Raw genomic sequence first — 11,945 nt, forward strand, 5'->3', positions numbered from 1 at the left:
GTAACTTCTGTATTTTGTACCAAAACATTGGATTATATCTGTATTTTGCATTAACTTAGGTAAACCTCACTTTAAGTTTCCAGACATCCTCTGGCACCAAAGGGCTAATCTGTATTTTAGCTGACACCCTGTTTACTGCATCCTGGTTGATTAAGAGGAATTCCCTTCATTCATTACCAAGTTACCTATTCATACATTAAAAGCAAACACCCTAACTTACACATTTATCCCCCAAACATTCTGCTTACACATAAGCAGCTTTTCAATATCCTTAAATACTAAGGAGGTTTAACTAGCAAATGGTCACTCTCCTGAGTGCCCAAACACTGGGTCACTCTCCGGGTGTCCACACACGCTGCTCACAGAAACTGCTGCTCATAGACCAGACACCCAGACAGGTAGCTATGTCTTGCACTTTGAACTCTTTCTCTTCCCTCACCCCCCCCCCCCCGTTCCCTTCTCTCCCCATCTTTAGCTAGCAGCTAGGGTTGGCAGAACAGGGACCCGACATCATTCCCTACCATTCCTCTTTCTGATTTCTTCGGATGCACCAAAAACACTCACACAACACTGCACTCACCACTATAGGATACTTTGGATAGGGCAGTACAATAGTCCTTTACTGATTCTTTTGTATATCTATTTTGTGACTCTTTTAATAAAGCTGTGATCATTTATTGGAATATTTCTCTCACTTTCTTCTTTAAAAGGAATTTCTGCAGAATGCTGGTTTGCGTCCAGTCTAAGGTCCCAGTGTTCCAATAGAGCAGGTATACTAATTCCCCTAAACAACCAAGCTCATTTGGTAATACCCTGGTGGTCTGTTACCTCCTCTCCTTCAGAGTCTTGGGCTGAAAGGAAGGATGCCAGTCAGATTCAGAGCTAATGATTCTTGAGAGAGGTTTAGAGAGTGAGGGAAGAGAGAACAGATAATGGAGGAGGCCTTGTAGCCAATCTTAGCTTGCTTGCCATCTGACAGGCATGAGCTGCTGCTTTCCACTCTCTATAGTGTTTGGTCTTTCTAATCTGTCTGTGGGTGGGATTAGGATTCCCAATAGAGTCAGAACCCTCTCAGGAGAGGCCATTAATTTCTGTACTTCAGTGGCCACTAGATTCTGAAAACACTGTAAAAAGCACGCAACTCTGGAGCGTTGAGGGGTCGAGCTGAAGCTGACCAGTCCCATGAGGCAAAGGGTATGCCTCCAGAACATAGCTTAGGGCAGGGGTGCTCAAACTTTCAACTTTAGGGATCCTGGACCTTTAAAATTGTGTAGGAGCGATAATTTCAGCAGGTGCAGCTTGTCATCTGTGGGATGACAAGTTAAACCTGCTGAAATTCTCTCTTCTATACACTTGTTAAAGGTCCAGCATCCCTAAAGTTGAAAGTTTGAGCACCCCTGGCTTAGGGTATGATTCCAGAACACTGAAGTCAGAGGTAGAAGGCAAAACAGGAGAGGCCATTCAATCCCCTTTCCATTCCCTGGTAATGAGATCAGTATTTGGTTACTTCACCATTTTGAATTCAAGATACATTACAAAAGGACACATTAAAATCCTATAACATTACAAAAGGACACATTAAAATCCTCCCTAAAAGATAAAAAAAAATTCTTTCATTAGAAAGTAAAAAATTCAGTCAAAACATTGCCCTTCAGAAATATCCTTCATATTCTTCCTTTTTGATGTTTCCTGAATAAGTCAATACTTAACAAGACTTCCACTCTTGCTATTTAAATGGCAGAGGAGCAGTAGGTCTTCAGACTGTGAAGAGGTCTTTCAGAGGCAACAACTTCTCATAAGGGAAGTGCAAACTACCACAATTCATTAGTGTGCATCCCCTGAATGAGAGTCTTTGACACAAGAGCAGAAACAGAAATATTCTATTGAGAGTTGAAGTAAAATGCAGATTCAGAATTCCCATCCCAACTGCTGCAATGTAGAATGATGTGAATGCGGCATCTGACTACAGTTTGTTGTATTGATGACAGAGGATGACAATCTCTTCTCGTTTATTAAGGTAACTTATCTACCCTGCAGTTTCTGTTCTGAGTATTAAGATAATGCTATGTGCTTTCTATAACCCTCAGTCCTGTGAACTGTGCCTGTTTCAAGGCCCAGAAGATGTTCAGGAAACCACACTCAAGTGGGTTCGCTCAACCCTGACAAGTACCAGAGGTCAGCTATAAGCAACTTTTCATAATCCAATATTACCATGAAATCCCCTTATCATTCAGCACATACATCCAATAATTGGGATACAGACTTCAGAGTCATCAATACACTCATGTCTCTCAAATTGTGTCTTGCAGGCTGGATGTTTACTCTGTGTCTGGCTAGAGTTGGGATTGCATGAAGTTAAGCTGACACAAGTAAATTCAAACAAGTAATGGTGACTGAAACAATTTGTGACCTAGGAAATTCAGATTCACTTAGGCACTCCCATCAATATTTCTTAAAAAGTTAAGATTTCCTTTTAGAAGTGAGCACTGCATTACATAAGACACAGTGTTTATTACAGGTAACCTCAAACAGATTATCTCAGAGCAAATGTGCTGTCCCCTTTTAAAAACTGATCTCAGATATTAAACATTTACAATAAAAAAGTCAGTATTTACGTAAGGTTAATGGCTGAAAAGAGAAAAAGAATAAGTGTATGGAAATGAAGCACACCAGGTTTAAAATTAATTGCTACAAGGAGCACACAAACAAAAGAGAGAAAAATCAAAGAAGAAAGATGAGAAGAAACTCTATGAAACGAGGAGGTAGAAAAAACAATAGGCAGAAAAATTAAAGGCCTAAATCTCACAGTGTACTGCCAATAAGGAAATGCACAAAAAGATTCATTGTCAACATATTCTCTTTGACCTCTATGTCAACACTCTGATTACAGTATTTAATTATTTCTAAAATCACTTTTCAGGGCACCAAAAGCACACTTACCGAGATATTAAATTGTGTGCTCAGGATGCAAAGCCTTATATTAACATCTCATTAGTTCCCCCCTTTTTCTGAATCAGGTTTGAGTTGTGGAAGGAATTCAAAGTCCCATGTACCAGAATCTGCTAATATATTTGAGCACTTATTTTATACAAGTTAAAGGGAACGTTGTAAGTGATCTATGATATCAAATTATTTTATCACCTTATTTTAGAACCATATCTTAAGATATTGCCCTAGTTATTAAAAAAAAGAAAAAGATGTGGTCTATTTTGAGTAGGCTAGGGCACTTTTTTGCACTTTCAGAGTACGTTTTACCAGATTCTAAATCAATACAACAGTAGTCATTGAGATTGATTTTTAAAGGATTAAGAGAGACAGCTTTCTACTAAAATGAATCTGGCAGAGGTTAGATTGTCTGTTCTGGCTAGAATTGAAGAAGATTTCTAGACTGTAAATGCTCCTAGACCCAAGTTTGCTTCTGAGGATCTAGGTGGTATGGCCAGGTTGCTTACCATCATTTACATCTGATATGTCACATACCTTCTAAGACAGCAAGGGTTTGAAGTGTTGGCTATTATCTATAAAGACCTAAATGGCCTGGGTCAGGTATAACTTGGGAATGCTCCTTACAGGAACTTTTCTGGCAAAATCCTGCAACTTTTCATCCAAAATGGTTCACTAGTTACAGTTTTAGACACTCTGACAGTTTCTACTAGGTTTCTTTTTGCTCCCTGAAATTGACAAGTACTGTTATTGCTTGCTGCAGCCTTAAGTTGGATTTTTTTTTGTATTCACTGCTTTATGTTTACAAATAAGAACATAAGAACAGCCCCACTAGATCAGGCCATAGGCCCATCTAGTCCAGCTTCCTGTATCTCACAGCAGCCCACCAAACGCCCCAGGGAGCACACCAGATAACAAGAGATCTGCATCCTGGTGCCCTCCCTTGCATCTGGCATTCTGACATAGCCCATTTCTAAAATCAGGGGGTTGCACATACACATCATGGCTTGTAACCTGTAATGGATTTTTCCTCCAGAAACTTGTCCAATCCCCTTTTAAAGGCTTCCAGGCCAGATGCCGTCACCACATGCTGCAGCAGAGTTCCACAGACCAACCACACGCTGAGTAAAGAAATATTTTCTTTTGTCTGTCCTAACTCTCCCAACACTCAATTTTAGCGAATGTCCCCTGGTTCTGGTGTTATGTGAGAGTGTAAAGAGCATCTCACCATCCACTTTATCCTTCCCATGCATAATTTTGTATGTCTCAATCATGTCCCCCCTCAGGCATCTCTTTTCTAGGCTGAAGAGGCCCAAACACCATAGCCTTTCCTCATAAGGAAGGTGTACGAGCCCAGTAATCATCTTAGTCGCTCTCTTTTGCACCTTTTCCATTTCCACCATATCCTTTTTGAGATGTGGTGACCAGAACTGGACACAATACTCCAAGTGTGGTCTTACCATCTATTTGTACAACGGCATTATAATATTAGCCGTTTTGTTCTCAATACCTTTTCTAATGATCCCAAGCATAGAATTGGCCTTCTTTACTGCCGCCGCACATTGGGTCGACACTTTCATCAACCTGTACACCACCACCCCAAGATCTCTCTCCTGATCTGTCACAGACAGCTCAGAACCCATCAGCCTATATGTGAAGTTTTGATTTTTTGTCCCAATGTGCATGACTTTACACTTACTTACACTGAAACACATCTGTCATTTTGCTTCCCATTCTGCCAGTTTGGAGAGATCCTTCTGGAGCTCCTCACAATCACTTCTGGTCTTTACCACTCAGAAAAGTTTGGTGTTGTCTGCAAACTTAGCCACCTCACTGCTCAACCCTGTCTCCAGGTCATTTATGAAGAGATTGAAGAGCACTGATCCCAGGACAGATCCTTGGGGCACACCACTTTTCACCTCTCTCCATTGTGAAAATTGCCCATTGACACCCACTCTTTGTTTCCGGGTGCACCATCTGTGCCCCAAGACTGGTGCAGACTGGTGCACTATCTGTGCCTAATCCTAAAGAAGTGAACCCTGGGTCAGTCATGTTCTGTCTGCCCTACTGCAATGTCTTCTACATGGGGCTGCCTTTGAAGTCTGTTTGGAAGCTACAGCTGCTACAAAATGCTGTTGCTTAAGTTCTGACTCAGGTCAGTTTTCAAGAACAAGTAACTTTTCTAGCACCTAGTCCAGTGCCAGGTGCAATTCAAATGCTGATAAGCTTTAAAAGTCCTAGACGTTTATGGCAAGGAAACTTAAAGGACCATCTGCTCCCATATGAACTTGCCTAGTCATTAAGATAAGCTAAGGAGGGCCTCCTGTATATCCACCAACATTTGATAGTCGATGATGTACAAGAAGGTCATCTTCACGGTGGCCCTCAAGATGTGCAACCCTCCCCCAGAAATGTGTTTGGCACCCAGACTACCTATCTTTCTATGCCTTTTAAAGACAGAGCTTTATTCAGCAGGCTTGTAATTAATTGCTTTGAGATTTTGTATTTCTTGGCTCTCCTATTTGTGACTGTGTGGTGAACATTGGTTTCGATTTTAAATTTTACTTTTTGATTTATTGTTTTAAATCCAGTTTATAAGTCACCTTGTACTTCCTTATAGTTACAAAACAGTAATAAACGTTTTCTAGAATAAAAGTGTTCAAGTCAGTAAACGTATTGTATGAGGCAAACATACTTCACAAAGCAAATGAACCAATTTCCACGCAATGTTAGCTGAAAAAAATACATGACCGTTACACAAGATAAGAGAAAGACTAATGTTTTGAACACTGCAATAATATTCAATTACCCAGGAGTAAAACCAGCACTTTCCTAGGAGAGTTCTTCTGTTCCCCCATTCCCTTTTCCAGAACCAGCAAAGAAAAATCAAACAGCATTGATTGATGTGGATCAACTGCTGATTGTACTGAATATAATACACACCTGATGTTAGTCACCAGAAAAATCAATTTTTTATTCTGCATCCTCCAAGACCACATAACACAGCAACATTTTCTTTTTCAAAAGGAAAACCTGCAGTGCAATGCTAGATTTTGATGGGGGGGGGGAGCTTTGACTTTTCTGTTCAATGTCCTTGAATAATCACTAAGGGCCAATTTGCACATTACATGGCAGAAAACCCAAGTTTGCCTTCAAGGGACAATTTGACAGGCAGTTTCAGTCAGTCCCAATGGCCGATGCATATACTTACACAGTACATGTTACAACAGTGTGTTTCTCATAATTACACTCTGGATTTTTTAGTATACGCCTAAAAAACCACAGAATATATCACGGTCATCTTATGCGATCTCACAATATCACACCAATGATTTTTGACATTACAGATTCCTCAAAACAAGAGAATGGTAATCCATCTTGAACCTCTGGAATTTTAAGAAAAGGAGGATGTTTCCAATTATTTTTTTGGGAACATTTAGACGTGCACATTAAACTCAGCTTACTGTTTCAAAGATGCATCCCAGTTACAGTTAAAGGTCAAGGAAAGCCTTACCTCCATTGATTGGCAAAGGTGCCAGAAGCAGGCCTTTGACAGCTACTTTGGGAGAATCCTGTCCATAGCGCCCGTGATCATGTACATACCAAGCGGAACGATCAGGATTGGACAAAGTCACATTTATGAGAGCTGCTGTATAAAGCTGATTGCCATTATCTGCACTAGCTAGGAGAGCATAAGAATTAAACAGGACCAAAAAGGGCACAGCAGGTAGGTGGCTACGATAAGGCAAAACCCACTTCAGGAACATTTTTGGCCCTTTAAAAAAAAGCTGTTCAATTGGATCTTCCAAAACTCTAATGAATCAAGAATTTATTTATACGTATGCACATGAAAACACATTTTCCAGAGTCCAGGCCACAGTCAGAAGGGACTAAAGCCACAGGAGGGGCAGGACGGCCCCGCTTCTCGGCGTCTGGCCCCTTCCATCCATTCAGGGCTGGAGGAGGCTGCAGACCACAGGGGCGAGGGCAATTCTCTCCTCCCCACACAGCTGGGCACACATCAGAAGGAGGCAGCCTGGAGATGCACAGAGCGCTGCCGCAGCTGACAGGAAGAGCGGCGCGGCAACAGCCGGGCGGGGGGAGCAGGACCAAGAGCCGAAGCTTGAGGCGGAGGACGGTGCCCAGGAGGCCGAGCGGTTCTGCACCCCGCTTTCCAAGGGAAGGGCAGGAACCAGCGTGGTGGGCCGGCCGGCCGGCCTGCCTGCCTCTCCTGGGCACGTCAGCCGGGCAGGCGAGGAAGGAGCCTGGCGGGGCTTTGTCTCTTCGCAGGCGGCCGCCGAGGAGGGCGGGGAAGTCGTGGATTCGGCGGCGCTGTGGCTTGAGGCACGCGAGACACAACCGTCGCCGCCGCTGCCAGCCGCTCTTCCTCCTCAGCTCCTGCTGCGCCTCGGGAGCGAGGCGGTTCAGCGTCCAGCGCCGTCAGGCTCACTGCTGGGCGCCGAGGCGGAGCCCTGCTCCACACGCAGCCTCCTCACCGCCTCCACAACCCCACTGCAGGAGCTTCATGGAGGCGCGCTCACCTGCTAGCGCGCGCCCCAACCCTCACGCGGCCCCACCCCCAAAGCAAACCGTCAGTCACTCACTGAGCCGTTTCTCCCCCCACCCACCGTTGGCCACCAACGCCCGAGCGGTTTTTTTTTTTTTTTTCACCACCAACGGCAACCCACCAGCGAAGACGTCGCGCGGAGTGCGCAGGCGCACTGCGCCAACATTCCCGGCCACGAGGAAGTGGGAGGGGACTCCAGTGTAAAGCCACGCCCACTGGTAAGGGTGGGGTAGAAGGGCGTGGCTAAATCTGGGGGCGGGGCTAAGGAGATAGCTGTGCTCCCTGGAAGAGTGGGGCTGGTTAAAAATAGACTTCAGTTCTGCTGGAAAGACACTGGTGGTGTAAACAGCAGGGAAAGAGGCTGAGAGCCCAATCCTATGCATGTCCTATGTAAGTCTCATTATAGTCAATGGGGCTTACTCCCAGGAAAGTGTGGATAGGATTGGAGCCTGAGACATTGACATCTTTGGTTTCTGACCAGGTATTTTCTCTGGTCTCAAGGCTCTTTTGCACCCTAGGCAAGGCTTGCACACACTCCCAAATATTTTGCATAAGGCTTTAGAATTATATTCCATTGCACTCTTATGGTCTTTGTCTTAAAATTACAAAAAAATAGCCAACTGACTTTTGCTTGGGTTAAAAAAAACTTATCTGTATAAAATTGTCCCCTCAAAGGTCAATACTGCACCCCACTGAGGCAGAGCCGGATTAAACTAGTGCAGGGTCTGGATTGTTACAAAAGGGCCTCCATCGCTGTTCTTCCCCTGCTCCATCACACCGTCTCCCTGGCCTGTTCGGCCCTCCCCCTGCTCCTCCGCCAGCCTGCGTGGAGCTTACCTGCTCCAGCATGAACTGGTCTTCTATGGGCACTGGCAGGCAAGCACAGGCCTTCCAGCCAGCACCTTGAAACGTTCCACTGTTGCAACGAACTAACTGGCATATTTGTGATAGCCAGCACCGGGGGCATGCATGCTCCTCTGGTGCTGAGGCACAACTGGATTGTGCCCTCAGTGAAGTTAAATGTGAATGAAGTTATTTATATCATGTTATTAATGATATCCATAATGATTACAGACCATGCAGCATGCAGTTCTCCTGACATGTAAACAACAAGGTTGCCAGATCCTGAGATGCTGATTTCACCAGACGGCTTGCAAGCATAAATGTGGGCCCTTTAGCATATGCTCTTTTGCTGCAGTGTTAATCCCGCCCTGCTCTGAGGTCTGAGCCCTAGGCAGATGCCTAGTCAGCCTAATGATAGCACCAGCCCAGCCTGGCCTAAACTACCCATGGTGAGGAAAGGTTGATCTGCAACACCCCAGCCCCAGGTCCAAGGGAGGCCATGCCCCTTACCATTGGCCAATCAGGACTGGGTGAGGAGAAGAGCGAAGACTGCCTCCCTGTTTCCTCAACCTGATTAATGGCTTCTCTTTTACCTCCTCTGCTTCTAGTGCCTTGGAGAAAAGTTCCAACAAATTATTCCATACTGTTAACACGTTTATATAGTTTGTTAAATTACTAAAGTTATTAATTTTAGGGGAAACTACCAGTTATTTCACTAGTATTTCAGTAATGCTAGTTATTTTACTAGTAATAACTGGTAGAAAAAACTACCAGTTATTTCAAAGTTATTTCCATAGTAGAAAAAACTGACGTGTTTCCCTCATGTTCACATAATTCGCTCACCTGTGGGGTGTTCACTGTATAGCGCAGGTTTATTGGCTCCCAAGCTGAGCCTCTGACTGTTGCTTGTTATGTTGCATTGCTGGTTTCACTGCCAGATAATGGGGGTTGCCACCAGGGGGCCAATACCCCCCACAAAGTCCTTGTGTGGAAGAAGCCAGCAATGGCTTCAAGGTGGGGGCAGCACTAATTGTACTTCCATATAAGCTGCGTCAGCCATATCTTTGCAGAGCTGTCAGGCATTGAGGTACTAAAAGGAAAATCAGAAAGACATAGAAAATCCTGCAAATTTGACTGAAAAAAACTTTGATCTGATAGTGTATGTGACTATTGACACACTCAATTTCCTTAACAAAGAAATTCATGAAGCATTGCTGCTGCCAACATTTTTTGCTAGAAGTTTATTTGATGCCTCTAAATGATATCTTCAGATTAAAGTTAACCATTAATGGCACTAAATAATAGATTTCTGACAGCCATACTGAATAAATATTTGGCTTGAATAACTGTTTGTTTTCTAATTCAGCAATCTAGGCATGAAGACCAAACCACAGGGGAAAACTGAAACCTACATTCCTGCTGCTTACCTAGGGAATAAATACATGCTGAGATAAGGTGATCAGGCTGGCTTGAGGGGGCCCTGTGCAATAAGCCAGAGGTGAGACAAGGCATCAACATCCTGATAACTGAGGTGGCACACCAAAGGCTGTCCACCTTACCCAATGATATGCAAGCCTCTGTTGCTCCCACTCTCTAGCTCAGCCCTCTCCACTCCTCCATATTTCCTCTTTTTTCCATCCAGGAAGTGAGAGAAATATGAGCAGTAGGGGCAAGTAGTTGGACAGATATGGGTACCCCTCTACTGCCTGAGGCGACTGCTGCAGTTGGCCTCATGGATGGGCTGGCCCTTCAATGTGCTGTCTGGTGGGTGTCTCCTCCCTTGGTACTTTCCATAAGGGAGAGCCCTGGTTGGCTTATTGGGGATCCAGATGGGGGCAGCAGCTGCAAAGCTTCTCTTAGTGGGTCAGCCTTGAGATGCTTACATGGCAGTGAGTGGTGGCAGTTCTCAGTGCCTGACATCTTCATTCCCTGCCTGTCATTTTAATTCCTGCATATTGCCCTAACAAAGCATGAGACACTATGTTAAGGGCATTGTGGGGGAAATACAATGGTAGCTCCAGCCTCATTGATGCTGAGAGGAACCCAGCAAGAAGCAAGGAAAGAGTGAAAGGGGACAATGGCAGTGCAATCCTCCATACCAGGGGTGCCCAAACCCCGGCCCGGGGGCCACTTGCGGCCCTCTGGGCTTCTCAATGCGGCCCTCAGGGAATCCCCAGTCTCCAATGAGCCTCTGGCCCTCTGGAGATTTGTTGAAGCCCGCACTGGCCCAACGCAACTTCTCTCAGCATGCGGGCGACTGTTTGACCGCTCGTGTGAGCTGTGGGATGAGAGCTCCCTCCACTGCTTGCTCTTTCACATCTGTGATGCAGTGGCAGCAGCAAAGGAAAGGCCAGCCTTGCTTTGTGCAAGGACTTTTATAGGCCTTGAGCTATTGCAAGACCTTCATTCATTCATATAAGTTCATCTTTAATATATTCATTTATGTAAACTTATGTAAATTTATTCAAATTTTAAATGTAAATTAATTCTTTTTTTTCCCTGGCCCCCAACACAATGTCAGATAGGTGATGTGGCCCTCCTGCCAAAAACTTTGGACACCCCTGCTCCATACCAATGGGCTTTCCCAGCATGCTGGGCCACAGACACTACTCTGTTGCCAAACAAAACTCCAAAACAAAACTCAAAAGCAATCTCCAATTGTTTCCACAACAAAACATCAAAAGTATGTTTGTGTCAACTTAAAAACAACATTAACTGGAATTTGTTGTTGTGGAAAGCATTTGAATTTTTGAGTAAAGACATGCCTGGCTATTCTGCAGATATTTGTCCTCACTAAATATTTTGCTCCCAGTCATGGGAGGCCCCACATAAAAGGCAATGGTTAACCTTGAGCAGCCTGGTTAAATGGTTCCCTTCTTAACATATCATGTGGTTGAGATATATTTGATCACTAATGCGAGAAGCCTAGAAGAAAATCACATTGTGTTGGTTTCATTTCTCTTTGAGGAGGGCCAAATTCTGCTCCCTGTGTGACTTTTTCAGCAAATGTAGTGCACAATTTGTGGGCTCTGGAGAGCTGACTTTCACCCGCAGAGCCCACTAAAGGCAGGTAACTTGTGGATTCATAAAATCCTTAGAGATGTCATTTATGAAAAGCTCTATAGAAATGTCAATACAATACAGGAAATGTTTTTGAAGCAGCAGCTGAATGTTCTGCTTTCACATCACATTTTTTCCTCTCTCGGGCTTGGGATATGCTGGGTGATGAACCACAATGATTTCACTAATGGCCTCTAAGCATTTTGCAAAACGTCTTTTACCCAAAGGGGAGGACTATGCAGCAACAAAAAGGACAAATGTTGACATTTCACTAGTGTCCTTCACATAAAATGTTTACTGCTGTGTCTCACCATGCCTAGAATCAGTGACAGGAGATTAATGTTATGGGTAGTTGCTTGACAGCATTCCAGATGTATTCCATACATCTTTGATATTGAATATAGAATTGTTTTATTTTTTCTGTAGGAAAAAAATCTAGATTCATATATCTGTTCTGTTGCAGGAACCATTAAAGGGGCTTGGCTTGGGAGGAACAGCTTGCATTTTCATACGGACATAAGAACCATCGTAC

At 44.1% G+C, this 11,945-nt stretch overlaps 1 protein-coding gene across 1 annotated transcript in view; it reads right to left on the reverse strand.

The window, feature by feature from the left end:
- RNF130 (ring finger protein 130) overlaps window positions 1–7,536 on the reverse strand; it is a 54,776-nt gene extending 47,240 nt beyond the window's left edge. The window contains exon 1 of the mRNA XM_066614934.1: window positions 6,458–7,536. Within this exon, the coding sequence (XP_066471031.1) occupies window positions 6,458–6,710 (253 nt within the window). The 5' untranslated portion in view covers window positions 6,711–7,536. The remainder of the gene's footprint in view (window positions 1–6,457) is intronic.
- Between the last annotated feature and the right edge of the window lie 4,409 nt (window positions 7,537–11,945).

Source organism: Tiliqua scincoides, chromosome 2 (assembly GCF_035046505.1).
Source record: "Tiliqua scincoides isolate rTilSci1 chromosome 2, rTilSci1.hap2, whole genome shotgun sequence".
Taxonomy (NCBI): domain Eukaryota; kingdom Metazoa; phylum Chordata; class Lepidosauria; order Squamata; family Scincidae; genus Tiliqua; species Tiliqua scincoides.